This window comes from Oreochromis niloticus, linkage group LG18 (assembly GCF_001858045.2).
Source record: "Oreochromis niloticus isolate F11D_XX linkage group LG18, O_niloticus_UMD_NMBU, whole genome shotgun sequence".
In the NCBI taxonomy this organism is placed as follows: Eukaryota; Metazoa; Chordata; class Actinopteri; order Cichliformes; family Cichlidae; genus Oreochromis; species Oreochromis niloticus.
In genome coordinates, this window is record NC_031982.2 from 15,766,278 (window position 1) to 15,792,140 (window position 25,863).

At 38.1% G+C, this 25,863-nt stretch overlaps 1 protein-coding gene across 7 annotated transcripts in view; it reads right to left on the reverse strand.

Moving 5' to 3' along the window:
* tnr (tenascin R (restrictin, janusin)) overlaps positions 1-25,863 on the reverse strand; it is a 196,039-nt gene that overhangs the window by 111,402 nt on the left and 58,774 nt on the right. For all 7 annotated transcript variants that reach the window (XM_025900162.1, XM_025900161.1, XM_025900163.1 and 4 more), the window contains one exon: positions 21,186-21,238. Coding sequence is in view for 3 of the 7 variants with exons in the window: in XM_025900160.1 (XP_025755945.1) it covers positions 21,186-21,238 (53 nt within the window). In the remaining 4 variants the exon portion in view is untranslated. The remainder of the gene's footprint in view (positions 1-21,185; positions 21,239-25,863) is intronic.

Consider the following 25,863-nt stretch of genomic DNA (forward strand, 5'->3'; position numbering starts at 1 on the left):
TACGGTGGTCTTATGCATGATGAAATAATATAATACCAGTTCATTAATTATAAATTTTAATTTCTTAACATTTCACAATTAATTGACAATATAAAACTGAATAAAAACATATACCTAAGTGAATGCATGTCAATTCTTCCTTCACATTCTTTAACTGAACTAAATTTCAAGACTCAGGGTATCTCATGTTTTACATGAGGAAATATTTACATGATAGAGAGTGATTTAATTAGAAAATGTTCACAAATCACAACAGCTGTGTTGGTAGGTCTTTCTCCCCCCCCCAAAGAAACAGCTAATAATTTAACCTGGACATTTCAAATAGCAAATTCATTTAGGAATTTCTCCAGCATGTAACTGTAATAATTAAGCCAACACTGTTAGTGAGACATTCAGAGTCACGACAGGTGAAAATGAGTTTTATCTTTGCAGAGCAGGAAATTGCTACGCCCACATAATGACTGCAATCATGTTAATAAAGTATGTAATGTAATAATGTTAGTGGCATCAAGCAAAATTTTGATCTTCTGTCTTAAGTATCTGTCACAGAGACCAGTCCGTGACCGCCTACCAACTTTCAATGAATTCCCTATCTGACTGGCGAGTGGTTGCCAGAGGCTGCTGGCAGTTGCTAGGTAACCCTGGTTGCAAAAAGGGTGCTGCATCCAAAACCTCCTTGTGATTGCTTCAGTTGCTAGGTACAGTCACTGTAGCTTGCATAGAAAATGCCAACTTGTCTCGAAATGGTCGCCAACTGCTCACCAAGTGGTAATTAAACTTGCATCTTCCAGGAAGTAAAGTAAAACCTTTGCCTTATCACTGCAACTGATGTGTTTCAAAAGATGCAAATTTCAACGTGACCAGCTGACTATTTTAGGACAGATCTGTGTCTTCCTTGTAAACTACAGCAATCAAAACAGCAAACATCATCATTTTTTTGGGCGTAGCACCATATACTTCATTGCTACCAATAGTGACAGCCAACAACCTCCAGCAACCGGTTGGAGAATACATATTTTTTTACTACCCAGGGATGCTTGCTAGAGGGTTACCGACTGGCCTCTAGTGCGTGTGACTGAGGCCTTAAGGCTACTGTGTTCAATAAAAAGGAACTTATTACACAATTTTTTAAACTAATTGACACAAATGGTTTTTACTTGTTCTGTTCATTTCACAAACTGAGTGTATTACAGCCAAGTTCCTTTGAAAAAAGCTGAAGAAATGTTTGGACTTTCCGAGCTGAGCCACTGTATATTCAATTAAGTGATTGCTGTGACTATTTACTTCTCTAAATTGATCAATAAACATGGGATTCAGCTGAGAAGATGATAGAAATCCCGTCAAAGGCATGCTTCATTAACTTGTTGGGAAAACTAGGCTTATGGCTTCGCTTTTCAGACCAAATAAATTAACCACAGAGTCTGAGCAAAGGTCTCCACTGAGCGATTTGAAAGTTGAAAGAAGGAAAGGTTGGTAGAAAGCAAAACCTCTTCCCCTTCTGAATTTCTTATATTTTCATGCTGGCCATAATTTTATTTCAATAACGCTGTACTAATGAAAAAAAACAAAGAAACTGCAAGGCCGAACAAGTTTATGATGTGAACATTTAGTGGAAAATTGGAAATTAAGCGAATACTTCAATGTTGTGCAATCAGCATGATTACAGTAGTTTTAGCCACTGTGTTTTATTTTTCCCCACAAATCGTACTTGTACTAACGACACGTTCCAATTAAGTGTGCATGTGTATGTATGTGTGGGTGGGTGCATGCATGCACATACATCTGTACATGCAAATGTTTTTAAGAATCTATCACAACCACTCAGCCAGTTTGTGACGCGGGGGTGCTCGCATTGATTTGTAGACTTTTTATGGCTGAAGCAAATACTGGACCTACTACAGAAACATGCATAGACCTACAGGCAGACCTTCATATACAAAAGGCAGAAGGTGTTATCTTTTTAGATCACTCGGCCTTCTCATAACACTGTTAATCATGATGGTAATAAATCCCATAGAGATGGACAGAAGTAGAAATGCTGTAGGTGAAGAAAGTGATACAAGGTGATGAGGAAGCCTAAGAAAAAGTTAAGACAATCTTATGAGTATGAACCCACAGGCTACCCGCAAAACTGAATGTTAATTAAGAAAAAAAAAAAGCCCATAAATCTTTTAACACTGCAGGATACAAAGTAAAATCCATCAAGTGAAGATCGATACCAGAAAGCACACAGGTACTGATGTACAGTAATACCAGAGCCACATAAATACAGAAATTATTGCAGTTGACATATTATTTGAAATATTTAACAACTGACATTTTCACATATTTAAGTGATTTGAACGATGAGAAATAGTTTGCAGGTCTTATTTCCTGGGATGCATCAATACAAAGTCCAATAGCCCCCGAGTGCAAATGCACCATCACCTTCATTTAACAATGTGGACCCTGGAACGGCAAAGCACGGCGTGTGCGAGGATTTCACAGAGCGGAGAAAAAGGGCAATGAAAGATCTTATAAATCACTTTAGGAGTAACCTCTCGGGGCTTTGAAAGAAATCAATAATGCTTTAAAATCAAATCTGGAGACAACTAGTAGCAAGTATGCCAATGAAGCCCCCGATCTGGTGAAATGTGGTGATTTTTCCCTTCACTGATACCGTTTATATGAGTGCAACGAGTCAGTTAATGCCGTTTATTACTCCCAAATTTCTCTAAAAGAGAAACAAAGGCTTTAGTTTAAGCTGATGATTACCTGTCTGGCAAACTGCAGCTGTTCAATGGCACAAGACATACTAGGCTGCAAAACTTTAAAACTGCCTAAAACATAAAAGCTAGCCCTTTGTTAGCTTTTCACTCCCAACAGAATGGATGTACTCTACATTTTTTTCCTACTCTTTTCTTTGTGCATCTACACAGGCTCTCTGATCTAAAGTGCTTTTATATCACTAGGTTGCAGACAGAGGTCAAAAAGCTGGTCATTTAGGTTGTCACACCAACTCAGACACCTTCTGTGCAGGTAAACCCTTCAGGTGAAAAGCCACCATTTACCTCTCACTGAAACAACATTAAAAAAAAGTAAGACTTGAAATATGTGGGATCTAATTGCACCAGTTCTGGTTTAGAAAAACAATATTCAACATTTAAACCTACAAGCTCACTTTTAAAGCTTGCTTTTAAAAAAGTGCTGTATTTAACGAACAGCTGAAATAACATGCTATTGCAGCCCTCTTCAAAGCAAAGGAGAATAACAAGCAGTTTGTAGCTGCACATGCAAATAAAATGCTGTTTTTACTATTAATTTATTTATATTTCTTCGAAAAGAAACGCCTACTCACACAACTTACCAACCTGAATACAGCCTGTAAAATATTTTTAGTGTGCTTTTCTAAAAATGACAAATCTGCTCAGCTGTCTCTACAACCATGCAGCAATCCACCTAGTATTAAGCGTCATTCAGTATACTCATCATTTCTCAGTTTTAATGCAATTAGAATGCGAAAACTGATCTCTCAGTAAATTTTGCATTCTTTTTGATACAGTTGAAACACTGACAGCTGTGGGAAAGTGTGGTGAAAGGAGAAGAGATGTGAAACTTGGGAGTTGAGGAATTCCTTTGCTTCAGAACAATGCACCAGCAAGCACAACCATCACCACATGCATGCAGTTACAATGCTATGTCACCGCAAATCTGCTGCCGTAATCAGACTCTAGAGCCCGACCGACATAAGACTGACACCAATATTGTGTGAGCTAAAAATGTGATATTTCAATATTTCAGATGATTTTTTTCTCAGCAGATTTTTATGTTCTGAGTTATGACTGATTGGTTATTAGTTTTCTTATTGTTTACATTTTCAGCTTTGTGTTATTCCTCAGTATTTTCATTCTTGAGTGTTTAGTTGCAGTTACTGTTTATGTTAGTTAGTTTATTTCATTCGCTCATCTTATCCTCCTGTGACAATTAACCTGTGTTAAGATCTTTCCTGTGCCTGTATTCCTTGAATTGGTTACAGTTGTCACTTTCTGAGTTTTTTTTGTCTAGACCTTTGTGTTTAGTCTCACTATCATTGATTATTTTCACCTGCATCTCATGACCCTGCTATGTCCACTTCCCTCTAATGACCTTATATGTATTTAAGCATTATACCGCAAAGCAAAGTCAACATATCCACAGTATCTTTCTGTTATCTGGATTCACTTATCTTAACGTTAGTAATCAAAATAAGTGGTTACACGAAGCTGTTTATCAGCTCGCTAAGTTAACCCAGTGTGTCCCAATCTAGGTACGAGTGCGTTCAAACGAAGGGGTGACATCTGGCCAATCACACTGATTAGTGTACATGCAGCTGAACAGCTGATTTACAATTAAATTACAATTTTTACAAAAATATGAAGTGGTTACAGAACGAAAGTAGCACAGCTGCTCCATCTGAATCAGCTATGTGAGATAAAAATCACTATATAGTAGTTTACCATCAACAGCACTTCAAGTGCTTTGGTCAATAAGACTGGAAAAGAGCTATTATATTAATAAAGTGTAGCCTATTTGAAGGCAGGAAGGAAGGCTAGCAAAACACCAACTCCAAAATAAAGGCTCACTTTTGGTGCCTGTCTCCATGTGGCTGCATTTGGGTCCTAAATGCCAGCTCTGCTCAAATAAGCTGGTTGTTGTCATCACTGATAACATGTTGGAAAGGTGTTTCTCCGGTGGATTATTTACTCTTTAAATTTTCATTTATCAGAAATTATAAATGACAATTCTGATAGTTTCGCCCACAGATAAATCAGTTGGGCTCTGTCAGACTCTGGTGACCCAGCTACTCTAGATTTCCTCTTTGCGATGTTACAGACTTGTTACCTGAGAGACAGCATTGTGAGATAAGAAAAATAGTCAAACCAGAACTGAGATGGACTGAAATGAAAACATGTGTTGTGGCTGAGAAACATAAATCTACATGGAATGATAACACACTCCGCTTCTCTACATATACTGCACATTACATACTCAGGATTATACAGCAAGTAACACTTCCCCACACTGCACAGTCACTATCTCTCTATAGCTACCTCTCTAGTGTACACACACACACACATACACAAACACACACATGGGCACACTTTAAAGGCAGTCCTTGTCAGAGCAGTGCAGAGAGGTTAGGGCTGCAGGTCTAGCCACGGATATCCTGGAGGATGACTGGGATTGTGAAAGGAGCGTGAGAGAGAGGTGGAGAGCAGCACTCAATCTGCTTCTATTCTATTCTGTTCTATTTCACTACTGTGGGAACACTGGAAGCAATGCGGAGCTAAGCAATGCATGTCTTTTTTTGCTTTCTTACACTTTCAGGAATAGCCAATGTGGATTCCACGAAATGTTGAGGATGCTTTGATACTAACGTGGATGATTTGATTAAAGAAAGGTTTTGTAAAGCAAAAGATCATTTTATTTGCTAAAACTACAAATATTTATATATTCACTGTTAGCAGAGAAAAGGTTACAAAACTGCAAGGAAGCAGGGAAACCACATTAAGGTTTTCCTTCTCCTGTCAAAAATCAGTATGCATCCTGCATGCTGAGCAGGTGCAAATGTGAAAAGCACAATGCTGGCATGAAATGACCAACTTAGGTTCCACGAAGGTTAATGATATTCAAAATACACTAAAAAATGCAAATGTAGCTCTAATGGCAGCGTAGTCTTACAATGCTTTGCAAAAATTGTAAAGTGGTAAAAGTGGTAATTATTCTTTGTTTAATGAACACTTTTAGAATACAAGTATTTCAAAAAATGGAAATGACTGTTACAACAGTCACTGTTTTTTAGGTTTTTCAATTTGGAGAAAATGGAAAATACAGAGCTTTTCAGAATAAATCTGATTTGTGGCTTATCAACATTGCTATCATGTTTAATAACCCCAACTAAACACAATTACATTTACACCGCATTCTTATTTTTATTCACCTTGTTCCCTGCCAGGTGTTGGTTTAAAATCATGAAATGTCTGCATTTCTAAATTTCTAGCATCAGTCTTCAGTGTCTATTTTGACAGACAAGCACAAGGACAAGAAATATATAATTAAAAAAAATGTTTTACTTTCCTTACATCATTTTTGCGTCTGTGCATGTGCATTTGTGTATGTTTGACAATCTAATTTCCAGAGTGAGTAACGCATATTCATGATGTCAGGAACCTTTTCAAAGTCAGTCTGAAAGGAAGTATGTCAGCTTCTATTCAAATGCACTGTTCAAAATCATTTTTGATAATTTTATTACACAAGTTATCTCTGAGTCTTTTTTTCCCATATGTTGTATATCCAAAACTATAACCAGTGTAAAAACCAAGACTTATGTACAAAAGCACATCAGCCTGTGGGAGGAAACCGGAGGACCTGGAGCATCAAAATCTCAAAAGATTTCAATAACAATGTTGGAATAAACCAACAAAGAAATTATTAAGACATATTACAGCATAGGAAGAATACACCATCTGGCCCCTGCCAGGAATTTGCATGTTTTTGTGTCTGCATGGATTTTCTCCAATCAGGCTCTTCTTAACCATGCATGGCACTAGGGTAATTGTGGACTATAAATTGGGCGTAGGCATGAATGTAAGTGGCTCCAGCCTCCCAAATAGGAGCTGAAAAATATGGATAGATGGATGGATGGATACTGTAGTGCATCTGGGCTATGTTTCAGCACGGGAAAGACAAGTTTGGTGATAATCGGACTCTTGTATTTGTATTGTATCCTGAAAACCAAAAGAATTTTAAAAGCAATCTTGCATTCAGTGGCATTTTGCCAAATTTGGATCAATGTCTGAGCTATTAATCTTGGCAGTAATAGCATATCTCCATAACATTTATTTTATAACAGGAAAAAGACTTTAAAACTTTCAAAGCAGGTAGTAACACATTCTGGTATGAAGGTTTGTATGATTGCCTTTGTTTTATGTTTATTTAAAATGAACTTGTTACTCTAAGCTATTGTTTAGAGTAACTACAATTCCAGTTGGACACTAATTGGAAAAAAACACATGAATAATATCAAATGTTTCCAAGACAAAGAGTGTTGGTGTGAGGCTTTGATAAAAGTTTGCTGTGGTTCTTGTTTTTCATGTTAACCACGAGAAGGAGGCAGGATATCAGTGGTTGTACAATTCATAAAAAAATCTAATGATTATAAAGTCTTAATAATATGTCTCTGTGTGTAAAAGCTTATGTTGTGGTTTGGTGCGTTGACTTGCAAATGGTCTTAAGGTGTCTTGACAACACATGCAGAAATGCCTGTGACTGATCCACTTTCAAGGTTGTGATTCATATATTTTATGGTTTTAAGCTTGCTTGATTGTGGAATTAGTCATGTAAAACAGCTTAAAATGTTTAAAAAGCATTTTTTTTTCTAAACTAGCTGAATGATATCAAAGAAAAACAGATGCATGTCCAACTGTATGAATGCTGCATGTGAAATATATCCTTTTTCTTCTGAATAACAGACTTTCCAATAATCTCGAGAGACGGCTCTGCCTGCCAATGAGCAAAACTGCATTCGGAAAGTGAGAAGGGGCTTTGATAAAAGTTTTTCTATTACCTCAGTTATTCAAGCAAAACCAGTGAATCAACTTTGCATGTTTCATTGATTCCTGGGAACCTTTTCATATATTAAACAGTCATCTACTTGAATACAGATTCATATTTTTCAGGCTGCAAACCAATGAGGAGTTTTATATCATAAAAAAGTTTGAAACAGTGGTACTCTCTTTAGTAATATGTATACGGTATAGTACAGATACTGCGTCGCATGTTACAAAAGTTATGTAGTGTATATTAATACAACAAACCAGTCTATTGTTTTAATGTATAAGCATATTGTTCATAAATGTTTTACTGTAAGCAACAGGGCTCATTGGCAAAACTAATAATATATACAGTTTAACCATGTGAATTAAAAGGAAAAAATATATTACTACATTATGTAGGCTACAAAATTTTGTGGTGCAGTTTTAAAGCCACTGAATAAAGCCAGTAGTTAAGTAACGGCACACTTCACGACAGCCCACAGATTGTGACTTAGGAGCTTGCAGCTATCTTCAGGATCTCATGTCTAACATCCTGGCCTAGTTAAGACAAGCATTTCTGCACATGAAGCTGATCTTTCATTTTATCTAAAAAAAAAAACTGGTGAAAAATGTGGATTTGCTTTCATACCTGTAGTTCAGTCCAGAGATAGAAATAGTTTAGAGTGTGTATGTGTGTTTAAACCATCCCTCACTCACTTTCCCATGTTGCTTGTTTGTCATCTTGCTGCGACGGTATCTGTTAAGAACAGATATCAACAGTGTGTCCGCACTGATTCTTTTCCTTAGTTATGACACTAAATTCCACTCCAGTGCTCTCTCCTACATAAACAAGCCACACGCAAACCCACACTCACTTGTGCACACTGACACCATGATAGATGGCTACGAACGCATAACTTGATACAAGATAATTTGTTATTTTGAGACTATTGATTTGTGTGTTACACAATGAAACAAGTCTCTTTCAGAAGCATTCCTACAGCAGTCGATTTCAGCATGCTCGCCCATTCATCGCATTCTAATAATGTGATCAATATATTTTCTAGCATGCTGAATACACAGAAATATGGCATCATTATCTAGGGAAAAATACAACCACATAAAAAAAAACCAACAAGTATGACAAGAACAGTATTGTGGGATGACAGTGTTTTATGTGTGAGGCTCCTCGGATGGAAGTCCTGAAAGCGCAAAGCTCCCCTAAATATCATCCATCATCTGAACAACTACAAAAAAGATGAATATATTATGTTATTTTTGGCTAGGTAATTCTACATTGTGAGGTTATACACTATATTCCTCCATTATCTTGCAACAAAAAACAGGTCCAGTTGACATGTAAGGCAGCGAGTTAGCCTATCAGCAGGGAATGCTATTTACAGAAGGGGTCACAAGTAATGGAAAGTCATTTTCACCGGGGGCTGTTTTCCATGCTGGATGGCTACTGCGCTGCCAGCGCAACTAGGACAAATGGCTACCTCTTGCTCAAATCACTACAGTAACCTAGACTAAGTAGCTAAGCAGTCCCAGCTGAGGGCTTTGGATGGCTAAACGTTTCCCTTGACCACTGCTATGCTGTCTGCAACCTTTAAAAAACACATTCATTTCATGCAGCAATAGAGTTTTATTTATTAAACAGTTAACAGTTCTCAGTATAGATACAATTTACTTTTAAACAAAGAACACCTCAGTCAGAAAACATAAGCCCACAATGCCTTGATGCTGGTAATGATACTAATGTCAGGAGGTGGAACACAAAACACATGCATTACGCCTGTAAAAGCAGACGCCCGCGTTGGTGTGAGCCTGTTGTTTCAGATATCACTGAGACATGAAAGGAACCCTCGACTTTGAGTACAAGATCCAGGGACTGAATGCTTCACAGATGGACTACACTATAAAGCAGTTCACAGCTAGAGCTGGAAAACACTGATGCGTCTCCCTTTTTTTTGTATTTTCTTTCCTCAATTACCTGTTGAGAGGTACCTGCTTACATGCCAGCACACTCAGGGCGTTTGTATCTGAAAACCTCGGTATTTTGGCTTTTTTAAATTTTAAATAGATTACCATTTCTTAGTTGTCTATTAGTGCGTTTTCAAATGAAACTGCAGCACTACTGAGCAGAAAAGCAAAAGCTTCTAAATGACTGTAAAGCACCTTTAGATAACCTGAACGCATTTGTTTCCATACACTGTAGTTTTAGATGTAATGAGCGATGTGTGGGCATTTTAGAAGCAATTCAAACTGATTACACAGCAGTATTTATTTCATTAGTGTGATTCATTAACCTCCTCGTGCCTGCAGTAAAAGCCAGAGTGCAGTAGCTGCGAACATCAAGGATCCCTGGCTACACAAAATATATCTAGCCTTCTAAATTAAACTTACATTTATGTATTTGTATTTTATTTAAGTATCTATTTTGATGTAAAACTATATCAAAACTCAAACTTAGTCAAAACTAAACAGTAAAACTTTGATTGCAGACAAACTCAAAGTAGCGTTGGTGACAAAGTTTGAAGTCTTTAATGAGTTTTCTTGTGCCACACAAATGATGATGACAGCGGTGACCAGTGATGCATTAACAACATATTGGAAACTTCAATTAGAAGCAATAATTAAATAGTTTACCGAAAATGATTTAGAGCTCACCAATGACGGCGCTCGATGGCAGGACAAAGAAATGTTAATACATTAAGTTTAATGTACTATAACGTGTATAAGGGAATATTACAGTTGATGTTTCAAGCAGTTGTTTATAATGCGGTTCAAGTTAAATTAAAAATACTTTCATATGAAGTGAGCAACTGTAAATATAACTGGAGCCAAACAGATTGAGTAATGGATTTGTCACTACTTTCTAAAGCTCAAAGCCTGTCTTCCAGAACCTCTCCCCCACAGAAGAAAAGTAAACTACACATAGTGTGACAGCAAATAAAGCAAATTAGAGCTTTCTTTGAATTTAAATTGTGAATGGATTTAACTAGATAATGAGTGCCTCTTAACAGTTAAGCAGTAAAGCAAGTAATTGCTTTTTCATGGACTCAGATTTTGACTTTCTATCATGTGGTGAGACTAACAAAATCCAATCGCATGGATTGCAATTAAACTCTTCAGTGAACTTCTGACATGGTTCACTTCTAAGGTAATCACATAACTTACTGTGATCCATACTTAATTTTCTCTCAGGATGTCAGTGATGTCTTCTGCCTATAGCAGAGGTAAAGTTTTGTTAAAGGCATGTATTGCTGTCGTGTACAGCAGCTAAAGTTACAAAGATGGCTTTCCAGAAACATTTTATAGAAGAAATAAACTTTATGTAAAGGGGACTTTTCTTAGGCTTTTATGGGCCATAGCAGGGATTTACTGTAGTGCAATATTTCCAATATATCAACACAATGGAAATTTATCTGCCATTCCTGTCAATGGAGGGGTTTTGGGGGGCAGAGTTTGAAACTATCACTATTAGTTTTGTACAAAGGTTCTGAAACTATGAAATCAGTGCAACAGGTGAGGAGCAAGACAAGGAGAATTTTCACTGCTCGGTTTTATTTATTTACTGTTTCCGTTTTTTTTGTATGTTTGTTTGCGTTCAGCATACACAGGAGTTCTGCATTATGAATTGGTCCCCAAAGGACAGACTGTCTTTTGTTCACCACTTGTCCTCCTGTCAGATTTGGCTCCTTGCAATTTTTTTGGCCCCTCCCTGCTGATGCTGATTTTTGTTTTGATAGACTGAAGGAATTCCAGCTGAGAGACAAGTGCAAGTGGACACAACAGGACTACTATAGAGTGGTTTTAAAATCGGGGCAGTGCTGAATGCAGCACAGAGGTTCAAGAGAAGATGTATGTGAAATCAGGCACATGCGTTTGATTTTTAAAGACGCCACCCTGGAACCTTTCAGCTGTATATGTACTGCATATGCTATTAATTATTAATTACATTAATTACATTAACAATTATTATCTTATAATGTTGTTTGTTCTCAGGGTTTTTTTTCCTTATAAAGGATTTTTTGCCAACCCTGAAAAAAAATGTAGCTAACCCGTGTTTTATTCTTTTTTTTTCTTATTGGGGTTTATTTACTTAAGAATAACAATCATTTTTTGTTGAATGCACAGATTTATGCCCACCAAGATAAGACTGACTCAGCCACCCCTGAAAAAACGCCCTGGTGTTAAGAAGTGTGATGAATTGATAAAGCCCAATCACAGAGGCAGAGGAGGACATGCTATTCTAATGCTTTTGCCTGTTTGAAATAGTGGGTTTGTGTCTAGCCTGTGACACCAGAGATGGGGCAAATACAGGATGGATCCAGGCAATCCCTCTGATTTCCTGCTGTTTCCATTATTACGGTGGTCTGACTCACCCAACGGCTGCTTCCATATGGTGGCCTGTCCAACAGCAAGAGCAGATTGCATTATTGGACTGGTCACAGCCAATGGTTGCTGCTAACAAGTTGCCGCTTCTCTCTGACCCCTGTTTGTGTGGTCGGTGTGTTGCTGCGGCTGTCCGTGTGTTCATGTGGATTCATATTTGTCTGTTTGTGTGTGTGCAAATCCATGTGTGCATGACCCAAGGTGACTTGTTTCCAATAAGAAAATGAAATCCATTGTGAGGTTTTTCCCCCTCCCTCCCAGCGAACCATTTTCTTTTATTACTTCACCTGCACTTTCCTGAGCCACTGGGTATGCTCCCACACTGCAACTCCCAGACAAGCATCGGCAGCATCTATCTTATGGACAGAAGTGCTGAGTGGCTATTACTTCTCAGCAGACCACATAAAAACCACAGCAATTAAATGCTATTGGGCCATTTGACTTTGTCTTCTTAAAGGAAAAAAGGAAGTGAGCAGCGAGAGAAGAAAGGCAGCGAAATAGAGTGGAAGTGAGAGGAAGAAAAAGAGACCTCAACTTAACGGAGAGAAATACCTTTGTGTCAGATGCCTGAAATGAAGATAAAGGAATTAAAGGGGGAAAGTGGACGGGAAATTAGAAATGATAAAGTACAGTAGCAGTTCTCAATGGGATAGGAAAGAGTTCTTTAACTTAGATCTGATTTAAAGTAAACCTAGATAATATCATAGGAGTTTAAGAAAGATCTTCACTTTTAACTGAACTGGAAGTTAAAGTGAATCAGCTGCATTGTTGTTCTGTCACACTGAAGCAACTTCTTAACATTAGAAATACCAAGGAGATTATTTTAATCCTGTGACATTTCAAAAAGCATGTAACCCTCTTAAAATAAAACTCAATCATCAAATATCTTGACTTTTCCTAAAAGATGTACAACCGCTTATACCTAGAACGGCAGAGAACGTCATTTTGTCCACATCAAAATTAATCCATGCAACCGTACGCCTGGTTTACCGACACTTCCTGTTTAGTTACAATTTGATGTAAAGGCATGTAGAATATAAGTGAGAGCTATGTAGATGTGATTGATTCATAAACATTTGAAGAACTGTAAAGTAGGTGGTTGCTGCCTGTGCAGAGCGGCAGGAAAACAGTCTAGAGTGTGGAGAACTAATCGGAGTAAATGAAGAGTGAAATCTGGAGCAAATCGGACGGGTTTTAGGTCTGAGGAGGTAAAGGGCAGCAGATTTGAGGCATGAAAGTGTGTAGAGAGAGGCTACAGGTCAGATGTGGATGAGATTATACATTTTTTATTCAACCTTTACAGAATTATTTTCTTTATTTTATTTTTTAAATTTTAAAATGAAGACACCGATCAGTTCAATCTGTTTCACAGTGAGCGCTCTGTTTTTTATACCTTCTGTATTTTAGAGTAACTAAATACCACGCATTCTCCAGAATGTTCTTCTCCTACAATAATTGGATAATTTAGACATGTTAGTTCTTGTGTTGTTTAGTATACCTTTTGTTTATTAGTACATAGTAGAATTTATTTAAACTTTATGGTTTGTAATTAAATAATTCAAATCATTTGTAAAACAAATTAAACCCCTAAAGAATTCAAATTAACACCTTAACTTCTTTATAAAATTATTTGGTTGCTGTTGATGATGTTGTTGGAGGATGTGGGGGACTGACCCCTCCCCCAATGGTTTTAGCATTAAATCACAGTCTGTGACATTCAGCCAGCACAGGAAATGCTTTTTTGACCCGTGACTTTATAAATCTGTTTTACAAGAAATCGATTCGTTAGGCCTTGTAAGGGAGGTCAAGAATCATTAATACAAATTTTCACCAAATGACAAGCATAGCGATACAGCTTGTAATTTCCACTGTCCAAAACTATCTTTAAAAACTAGCAGTTAAGGGGACTCGAAAGTCGAAAAACATTTAGAAAAAAAGGTGTCTGCTGAGACTGATGTATCAAAACCCCATATGACAGCAAAGGAGCTGCAGATTATCTGCTGTCACTCAAATGGATAGGATGGGCCAGTGCCAATGCTATATAGGATGAATAAGGATATACTATATACGGTATTTTTGGCCTCTACATAAAATGCAGTGCTTTTAATTTTGGTGATGCTTTAAAACAGCCTCCAGAAGTACAGGAACTTTTTAGTCATCAAAAGCTGATACAAAGATAAAATTATGGCAGCCGTCAATATCGATTAAAACTGACTTTGCTCGGTTCCAAGTCAAGCCAATCAGGGGAACTGCTGATTGATCCATTGCAGCTGCATCAAACACTTCCTTTGACAGATAATTAGATACACACAGATACTCCTCGGGTCCCCCCGAAAAAACAGATCAGGGCTTAAAATATGCTCTGCTGAACTTTTAATTATTGATCTACTGGCCATTTTCTGTGCCCTACAAACAACAGCTCTCTGAAGTAAACCAGACTTCAGATGAAAACTGTTGGAAAATCAGAAATGTAAAAAAAATCTTTAGCGTGTTTTACACATAATATTTAGAGGTTAGTACATATTCCAGGCTTTGTATCCTTTGTCCTGGGTGTGGAAGGCTTCAGTCGCAAGTTACTGGTTTCAATAAGACAAAGAAAGCAAACCTGTGTGTAAAGTCGTTTTTGACTTCATGACCGCTGCCTTTTCTGAACCTCAATCAATCTTAGACTGTTCAATTCTTCTCCAATCCTTCTGAACACATGTCACAAATGATCAAACAACAACAATCACAAAGTTTAAGCACACAAAGCTCATTTTTTTCAAAGCTGGATGTAGTGACAGGAATATTCCCAAAGCTACAGTCAATTCTGCTACTGTTGTTTCTGCCACAATGGAAGACTGTTCCCATTCATCACGGTCTGTCGATGTACGTTCCAGACAACTAAAAATAAACGTTTCCAATCTCTCGGTAATCAGGGACGTGATGTAGGTACACAGTGTAGAAAAGACACAACGAGCACTGAACTAACACCGAAAATTACAAAAGACTGGCAGTCTCATTACCAAAGCAAACCACATTAGATACCCTTTGGAAGCCTGATACAGATGCTGCACTGTGTGGCCCTCTCGCTCTCAATAAGCCTTTCTATCCATCTTTCTTGCTGTTGATATGTCTCTTGCTTTCTTCGTCTGCCCTTTTCTTGCTATCGTTCTTTATACCCTTCCTCACTCTTTGTCCCTTTGCCTTTTGTAACTCTGTGTTTGTCTTTCAGTCAACAGAGAGACTTTCTCTTTCCTGACCAGAAAGATATATTCAAATGGAAGTTGAAGAACAGAATGATGCATTATTCAAAACCCTTCACAGGAATAAGGGAACAATGATAGGCAAAGTCCTATTAAAGTAGGCGATATCCTGGCAGGACAAAACCAAAGACCAAAGTAAAAAAAGTAAGTAGCAGTACAACTCCAGAGGGGCGTTTATGTGCAAAAGAGACTGAGTCATTTTTGTCAACGAGCCATCTTTTTTTAATTCCCAGTCAGAAGATTTGAGCTACCACAAGTCGTGCATATCAAGATGACGATGATAATCTTTCAAATCCACCATACAATATAGTGTGCACTGTGCACTAAGTCATGTGAAAAATCAAGAAACTGAATCCAGGACAGTGTCAAGTTGGCGTAGAACACATGGAGCCTTCTGGGTAAAAACATGACCACCAAATCCACCAGTCCTCCTGCACCGATGTACTGCATGACCACACTGGTTGTTTCTCTTACTTTACACCTTAGCTTTTTTACAGCTTACCATCACAGACTAATAGATTGAGGCAACACTGTCAGAGCTGCAGGCTCGATTACTGTTGGTTGGTGTGGCGATCATCGGAGAAACAATAGTTATACTGGTGTTGTGCATTTTAAAAAATTAGAATACCTACTAGCACTATGAGGGCCATGTAGTGTCTAATCAAGTAGTCACACACAAACACCAGATAGCATTTTAGACTTTCATTAGTGTTAAACTGTAAAAGGGGTTCTTAAAGTTTTGATGGCTGGCTGCTTTGGGAATAGTTGGTGACCGCCTGGCAACCACCGGTCACCAAGGAAAAATGAGTATTCCCCCAGTGAGTGGTTGCTCAATCCCCATGCACACATGCCTAGAGCTTGGTCAGTGACCCCCTGATAAACACTGTTTGCTAAGGAAAAGTGCATATTTCCCAACAGGCTAACGAGTGAATGCTTGCTGGCACTAGTTGGAATTGGTCACAGAGAGGTATGCAGTGCTGCAGCTTCATTGCGGTTTGTGTCACACTTCGTGACTTGGTAGTTAGTTTACAGTTCAACTTTCTTTATATACAGCAGTGCCAATTAACAACAACAGTTGCCTTAAGGCGCTTTATACTGTAGGCCAAGAAACCCCAACAATCACATGACTCTTTATGAGTAAGCTCTTGGCAACAATGGGAAGGAAAAACACCTTTTCAACAGGAAGAAACCTCCAGCAGATTCAGGCTCAGGGAGGGGCAGCCTGTCTCTGCTGTGGCAATATGCAAGGAACCGAAGCAATCGAGGGGAGATTCTTGGTGTAGCAGCTTCTCTGTGACCAGTTTTTAAGCAATAGCCATTAATTACTCACGTTTTTCTCTATCAACCAGGGGATAACCAATGTTACCAGGGGGTTGCCGATTGATCTCTAGGCCTTTTCACAGATGAGTTGTTTTAAATTTGTTTGTATCAGCTGAATTCATTAGTGTCAAAAACATTTAGTCATGACTCTAGAACAGAGGGGAAAGGTAGTGCTATATCATAGTTTGTTGATATAATATAATATACATTTAATGTGAAGCACAGCATTGTATTCTCATGCTCACATGAAAATGATACATGTGGTCTATGGACTGTACTTTATGAATCCTGGTATTAGTCAGTTTGCTGTTTGAGCTGTATAGTTTGTAAATAATGATGTAATTTTGCCAACTGTAAGAAGTTAAACAACCTGGGATTATGCCTACAACTTTATTTTGCATTTTAATGCTTACTTTGCACTCCTTTGCACTTGACATGCTGTCATCTCAACTTGCAATGCCAGCAGAATTCATTAATGGATAATTAAAGTAGTTATTGAACTGTGGCATCACCTAACATTTAGTTACTAAAAATATTGAAAGAGACTGCTGATATATTGTGGCACCCCTTCTGACCTTCTGACATGGTGATCTGTTTAGAACCACAGGGAGGCAAGTCTTGTGATTTTATCCAATGAGAACAAACAGTTTGCCAATAGCTTTTGGCTATCTCAATGTGCAAGTAAGCACGCTGTTTCCCCTAGCTTGATCGATGCTTCTCGATTAGGCTTCCGGGGCCAAAAGAAATGCAGCAACTTTCCTATTCCTCAGATACACAAGCCCATTCTCATTTAAAGTACAGAAAAAATGCATGCACAGACACATTTGCATACCTCTTCCTCCGCACACATACCCGCACACAGATAAACCGATGTCACAGACAAACCCACTGACGTCATTCGTCCCCTGGTATTTAGCACAAACGTCAGATAGTGTAGAGTCCTGCTAAAAATCAATGAGCATTTGCAACAATCAATAGCTGGGTTCCTATGAGAAGTAATTAGAAAGGCAAACGTGCAGTGCTGCCTTCCTGCTCGCCCCCACTATAGGCTCAAAACAGAGTTTTACAAAACAGTGATACTCGAACAAGTAAAATACACAGATTAAAGCATGAGTAACACGCTGTTCCTGATCCAATATGAAAATTGGTTTAAATTAAAGACTAGTTATTATAAAGAAAATGTTGAGTTTTTATGAACCTATTTCTTCATCTACAACAGCCTTTGGCTAAAAAACTTCGTGCTCTCAGTGTATTTAAGTACGTCTATTAGAATAAGTGACAAAATCGCATAATAACTGAGTCTGTCTGTGATGCCCAGCAGCTATTCAGTTCACTGCTTTTAAAAGGTCTGTCATGACTGAAAGTTCCTTTTGTACAAAATCTTACTTACAAAGGCTTTCATGTTACATGTCAAAGATTATACATCCTTGAATGACCACTCTGGTACTAATAAGATGTTAATTCCATACACCTGGCATGAGATCATATTGACAGGCTTTATTTCTCTTTACCCACCGCACATTGCCTCAAAAATGCAAGGGTGTTTTACGCTCTCTCTGTATGTCAGTCAAGCAGTAAATCTTCTTAGATCTACTTGGGGATCATATATATATGTAGATCAACGGCTTGTCATTGCTAGTATCTATCATTAGTTAACTAATTCAGCAATGCAAGATTTCAATTATAGGCAGGGCCAACTCTAACCAATTTCTTTTCTTTTTTTTTTAACAATATGGTAAACTGACCTTTTAAATAAGCTATGAGCAAAGCTACAATGGTTTATTTAAGAGGGTAAAAGTTTGCTTCTGTGAAGCCTGAACAAAGGGATGATGGCAACAAGGCGTAGGCGAGGCTAGAGGAGGTGAAGGATGAGATGTCTGCCAAAGCTGCTGATGAGTCAGGACATGAGAGCTCCCACCGCCTCATCTACAAGCTCAAGTTGGTTAAGAAGAGGCTCTCCAGCTACCAGTTAGCTAGCTTTATGGTTCTCAAACATTTTTCTTAGTTTGTATCAATATCAAACATTTTTCTCACCATTATTGCTTATAATAATGGTGTTAAATGGCCTTTCACTAAGTGGTAAATAATAATTGTGCAAAAGTCTTAAACCACCCCCATTTCTTTTTTTACTCATCTCTTTTTCACTAGGAAATGGGAAATAGGTGCAGCAACTTATTGAAAAATGTGCAAACATTAATAAAAACATAGTAATAATGCAAAAAAATTATTTGCATTATTCTAACAGGCTCGAAAGTCAATGTGGCGATTCTGCTGAAATAATGTTGAGATACTGGCGAGGCGAGTTCATGACTGATGGTGTCGCCAAAGTAGAAAGAAATGACAGGTAGCGCAAGACTTTTGCTCAATATAGTTCATTGGTTGGCTTTAATGTCACACTGAATTTGGTCATATAGACATCATACAGACCTCAACTAAAGAAAATCCAGAAAAAAAGTTTTTCAGCCTCTATAACATTTAGTTAAGAAAAAATATCTTTGAGTAACATTAAGCCCAGACTTCTACCACGAAACTGTCTGCACATCAAAATGAAACTTGAAACTCACCAGCCTGATAACTGGTAATAGCTCCTTTACTTTGAGATGGGGTCCAAAGAAACTTGGTCTATTGTGCTACATTGTGTGAAACCTCTGATCCCAGAGCATCACTCCATAGCTCTGCAGGTATGTGGATTCAGGCATCAAAATGACGACGCAAATTACGTCCTCTGAAGGCAGAAATTGTCTCGTGGCAAATGGATACATCAGCCTCTTTTTACACTTTATAAAGATACATGCTTTTTTTTCACACCCCAGTGGAAATTCTCTCCCTTCAGCATCAACTTTTCATCTTCTTGAAACTTGTTTTAATATGCGTGTTATTTTAAAGCTGCAAAGCACGCCTGTCTATTCAGGTGGAGTGCTACTTGGAGTGTTCGGGGGGCGAGCTGTGCAGATCACAGCCACAACTGGGTGAGACAAACTTTAATAAGAATATAAAATGATCTGTGAGTTAGATTAAAACCTTGGATTATGGATTTTGGCTCCGGACTTTGACACACGATGTACAAAACGCATATTACAAGCATAACTTCTGGTTATTGCTGTGTGAAAAACTGGCTAAGCCATGTTTGGAATATATAGATAAATAGCACTTCTCCATAGAGTAATCAAACGAGAGATTTGTCTCATTTTTGTTGGCAAACACTGATTGCTTCCTTTTGACTGTATTCCTTCTGCTGACTGACGATCAGGAGAAGATAATATGAAAACAGCAAAAAGAATGAGCAGCATAACAGACAGATGAGAGGACAGTATCATATAGACTGATAAGGCACAAATATAATACAGTTTGTCACAGTTGAAAAAGGAGCCTTTGTCACATAATAGAAGTAGAAGCTATCGGGGCAGGGTTGGCCAATTTTCAAAATTGAAGTTTTACCAACATATAATCTACCATATGACTCCTTCACCAACACCAAGACCCTTTTCCTTCAGGATTTTACTCCTGCTGCTCAAAAAGAAATAATAAGAAAGCTGAATGAGAAAATTGCAGTCATATTGTGAAAGGCAGCCTACTCACCTGACTGAAACCTTTTGCAAGAGCGCGGTGCCTCACAGCTTGTTTTCATTTTACACTGAAATATCATAATAATACTGCAATTATCAGATGGAACTCTAAAGATTTTTTGACTGGGCTGAGCCCCCAACGGATCCTAACAACACCTCTTGCTCTTGATGCACGTGTTGTATTAGCGGCTGTGATGCCGGTGTTTATGAGGCATCGCTGCGGGGCGGGTGTTTACGTGGCAGGGAGGGAATCTCGGCAGTATACCCAGTACAGTAAACTGTCGTGTTTTCACAAATACCAATGTGAAGTAGCTTCATTTTGGCAATGCTGAGAGGAAAGGTCATTCTTCACTTTTTAGCTTTTATTTCTCAAAATAGTGAATCATGTTTTCGTCTGCCTGCTATATTCTGCATTAGCAGTATCATATATTGTTGTTTGCTAGACAAATGACAAACTGAGTTCACATTTTTATGCCCAAATTTGAGCCGGCACACTCGAGTTCAGATAAATTAATCAAGCATAACATTTAACCACTGAAAGTAATTTTTCTGTTCAGGAATGTAAGTAAACAACTCTATAATAATAATAATAATAATACAATAATAATTCATGTATTACAATAATAAATACATTTTTTGCATTAAAATTATAATTTTGATTGAAGATTATGGAGCCTGCACACACTGGTGGATCAGCAAACATTAAAAAATATTTTGGTAATTAGCAATACTGTTAATTTAGAGTATCTGTGGCATAAACATTAGATTGGGCGGTGATCGAATAAATTTGTTAAGCACTGTACTTTACCGTCTACCCATTTCACTGAACCGGCTATTGTACTATGTTCATCATGTTGCTGCACACCTTGCTGTAGCCGGCCAGAGAGTGAACTGTAAAGCCAAAGTGTGTCTAGAACGTATACAGCACACAACTTTTGGAAAACCCTCCAAAGTTTGCACCTTGGTTTTCATTGCATTTGTGAATGCAGTTTATATATTTTATTTGAATTTGTTTTACATAAGTAGTAGAGGAAAAAAACAACAACAGAGAGAGCCACACACACAAACACATGCCGTAGCATTCGTTTGAAGTTCCAACTCACCTGGAAAGCACAAACTGGACTTGATTGTTTTAGTGTTGGTCCCTGGGTTGATGCTGTCAAGAGAAAAAGAGAGAGGTTGTAAATTACTTAAACATACCGTAAAATATTTAATTTTTTTCTTTTTGTCCCTGGTTTGGGATTCTTCAAAGCCATTGGCGATTATAGGAGCACCAAGGGTGAAGTTTCCTCTCTTCAGTGAGCCTGCTATCTATTGTTAAAAGTCTATTTATGTCAAAATGTTCGACAGAAGAAAACAACAGAATAAAGGACCAAATATCTAGAGTTTGAGATCTAACCGAAATGAATTGGAATTTATTGTCCATCTCCATTTTTTAATAAACAGGTAGGCTCATACTTCCAGACACTGTGATTTCTCTTTATACATCGTGTAATGTCCACACGGTGCCTGGTCATTGTGTACTGTGTAAGAATACTACGTCATTACCTGCTTATATGAAACAAGATGCAACAAAAACAGCACGGTCAAGAGTTAATTAGAATTTTTAATAGTTCTGAGAGACAGTAAAAGTTTTACACTTGAGACACGAGACAGCACTTGATGCTCACTCTTGACACACTTAGTGGATGCAGGCATTGTTTGCGTACGTGTGTCTGGTGAAGTACAACAGGACGTAACCTTTCCTGTTGCATAAGGCACTCGTCTCATGAGCTCCTCTCACGATACTAATTATCCTGCCATATTGTTCCAAGCACTTAGACTAACAATCAGTTTTTGGTGAAGTTCAAGTGTTTATTAAATATAGAGTTAAGGTGCTTTTGTGTGCGCTTACGTAGGCATGCACATAAAAACATACACACACATGCACAGCTGCTATCCAACCCCCCGAGGGGTTTCAGCTGAACCGGAGGTCACTCTGCAAAGCTCCATACTCCCATTCAATCTGTCTCAATGCACACAAATAAACAAGAAAATTGAACAGTCACAAGGACAGAGAGAAAACGGCGCAAACGCAGATACTTTGGTGAAATAAACTAATAATTTACACTGACGTTAGAAAGATGAAATTTGTCTAAGCTCAGTGCTGAGCTAACACGCTTAAAGACTTGGGGTGGGGAAAAAATTAATATACAGATACATTTCAATTGGAAATAACTGGCTCCAAATTAGAAAATAAATATCAAGGCAGCACACAAAGTGTTCCATATTGAGCATATTTGATTTTTCTAACACTCTCAACAGAAGCTGGGCAGGCAAGGCGAGGAAGAAAAATAAAAATGATTTAAAACGAGTCAAAGTTGTGGAGACGGGCTCTGATTGTTTTCGAAAATCACACAGTGTTTCAGAGTTCGCCCCGCACTCATCTCCCTCACTGAATGACACCTCGTATTTTACAAGCTGACAAGGACAAAAAGATAATGTTAATTCAATTAAACTCAACTGAAAAAATAATAGGTCTCGTCTTTTTTTTTCTATTCTGCTAAAAGGAGCGAGACTATTTTTGGACAATGGCTGCGTTTTCATTCATTTTGAGTCCAAGTGTTGTACCTGATAATTTTCAGAGAAATGTTTTGTTTGTTTGTTTGTTTGTTTGTTAGGTCTCTTAACAATGACCTTTGATTTATTCAAGCACAGAAAAGGCGTCGACCTTAAGAAAAGAACCAGTGTTGTATGTTAGCAAGGAACCAAATTTAAAGTGTATCTTTAGGCACTTTGTCACTAACAGCCTGTTTCAAAAACACATCATTTGTTCCCATTTCTTTAGTTCGTTCTACAAAAAATACCATCGATAACACAGTTTGACTGACACATAATAGTATTTTTGCACTAACAATGGTCTCAGTGGAAGTGTGGCTATAAAAAAGCTTTCTAAAGGAAGGAAAACATGGAGAAAAGGCTAAAGTATGACAAATTACACGAGCACTTGACTGAAAATTAGTGGCAACAGGTCTTGTGAGGAATCAAAATTTGACATTTTTGGCTCAAAACAGAGTATCATCAGATTTAATCCACCATGCAATACCACCTGGAAAGCATCAGATTGGCCTAATTTTTCAGAGTGACAATGCTCCCAAAACACTGCCAGTACAATAAAGGTATATCTTAATAGTAAAAAATACAACTGAATACTATGGCTATGGCAGGCCTCCCGAGAGCCCAGAAGCAGTGTGAGATCATCTTGACAGAGAACAGAACAAAAGGCAGAAAAATCCAAAGAACAGCTTTGAATGTCCTTCAAGAAGCCTAGAGAACTATTCCTGAAGACTACTTAAAGAAATTACCAGAAAGCTTGTCTAAGAGACCTCAGACTGTGTTACAGAATAAAGGTGCTCATACCAAACTTTGGAGCTTGTTAGAATTGTACAATTATGCCCCATATGCTGTATTTCCATGTATGTTTGCAGGTTTCATTAAGTCACTATACCTATTTGCTATTTTCCTATAAAAATTTAAAGAAATATAGGGTTGGCTCAACACTTTAGTTTCTCCTATGGTTTGTCTGTATGGAAAAAGGTTATATTACAGCTATGATCCAAACTTAAACTACATCGGGGTGCATCTGCTCTTCCAAATGTTCTGAGTCCAGCAAACCATTTACAGGAAGTGATTTTGTTTTGTTTAGGTAAAGAACCCTTAAAATATCTCATGGAGACATAAATAAGGACATATGCAGATGGTGAATATAAATTATAAATTCATTTGCGCTCAGAGTGTAGGAGAGGGGGGATATCTGACACATATCCAGCTACATCTGCTGCTGCAGCTGACTGAGCCTTTGGTGAGAAAACGAGGCAACGTGTGCGTGCGTGTGTGTGTGCTCATGTTGTGAAGAAATAGATTTGTTTACAAATTTCCATCGTGGTGGTCCACAAAAGCAATTCTCCGCAGAGAATCAGTAGTTTTTGTTAATAGTAATGTTTGATTTGGGTTTGTGGTCAGGTTAGAATCAGGTTAAGGCAAGCAGTAGCCATAGTTAATATTACTGTAGGCCTGTGAGAAGTTAATGTAAGTCAGTGTAATGTCTCCTCAAGTGATGGAAAGAATCCTGTGAGTGTGTGTGTGCTGTCACTTTATCACTTCATTAATTCCTGGGGACATCCAACAGCTTGAGGGAGCAAGTGACAGAACAAGAAAGGAAGACGAGAGAAGCGTGTGGGAGGTGAGACAAAGGCAAAAAAAAAAAAAAAAAAAAAAAAAAAATCGCAGTGGTAAAGCGGGGAAGATGATTGGCTGATTTTCACACCAGCTCAGTCCCTGAAAAACAGAAAAACACAGTGATATGCTGGAACCAAGAGAATCCTTTGGCTCCTCACCAGCACTGAAATCTGGCACTGGAAGTAGACAGCAGCTGCTACATGCACTACACTTAACACATCTTTGTCAGTACAGTATACACACTGAAGAAGAAAACTTATGAATTTTGCAATCACTTACTCAAACAGAAACCCATTACCACAGTGAGTGCACTAACACCATTCTGCAGCGATTTAATATCCCCCTTAATAGTGTACCTCTTGCACTTTTCCTTATTTTCTGTCTACAATGGTGGATGCTCATATTGCTCTTATTAAAAATCCTAAAAATGTTAGAAACAGTAATAAAATGTCTGTTTCACCGGGTCACAAAGCTCAGATCATCTCAAGTTGGTTGGTCTCAGTCCAAGAAGGCACCACGTTGTAGTAGAACAGGGAATTTGCACTATGGATGTGTAGCTGATAAATTTGCACGAAGAATCGAAGCAGTTCCGAAAGCAAACGGAGGACCAACCCGGTACCAGCAAGGTATAACTAATGAAGTGCCCAATGACAGTACATTCAATCTCCATCAGAATTAGTTATTATCCTTTCAAGGGAGATATAGGCCCACAAATTACTCTTTTTCCTTTTAGACATAATACTAATACTGCACACCCATCAGCTGTACAATTTATTGTCTAACAATATAATAACTCTGTGCCCTTGACAAGTAGCTGAAAAGTTAAAAGCAATTTAAGAATCACTTATTTTGGGCATATTTTCAGTTGTTTCATTTAAAATACTCTGATGGCCGATAAATTCATAAATCACTCCTCTTTTTTTAATGGGAAAATAAAAAGCCTGACAGCAACCCTTTTCTCTGTATTTCTGTTGCATTTTTAAACCTTCCTCATCTTTCTTAGTCATTATTTCATCCACCCTGTTCCCTTTTCCCCTTCTCACTAAGGTGACATAGTGCAGTCGAAATGTCACAGGAGCTAAAAGTATTGCACTATGAATATTTCCCCGGCCGGCTCCAGACCTTCTGTCAGGCGACAAACTTCTCGGCTATTTGTCCTCATTATAGAACAGCCTCCGACTGCCCACCTTAATTCCCTTTCCCGTTCCTCAGGGGGCTCTTTTCCACCCCTGCTTGGCATGAGTCATTTTTACGACCACCATTTTGGCTCCCATCGGCCCTCGCCATCTACCGTTAAACCCAGCTTGGCGAGTAAATCTGCAGCTTTAATTAAAATAGCTTCTTTTGTAGCACTTTCCATCCCTCTGTCCTCTTATCCCTGGTGACATAATGGTGCTGGGAACTTCCCTCTACAGAGCTGATTCAGAAGAACTAGCCCTTGAAATAATGGAGGTGTGCTGCTTTATGATGAGTTAGCGAGATGAGTAAGCAGTATCTCGTTTTATCTCCTCATCTTCTTCCTTTGACCTGACTTTCTGAGCAAAGGAAAATTAGAAAGGTCAG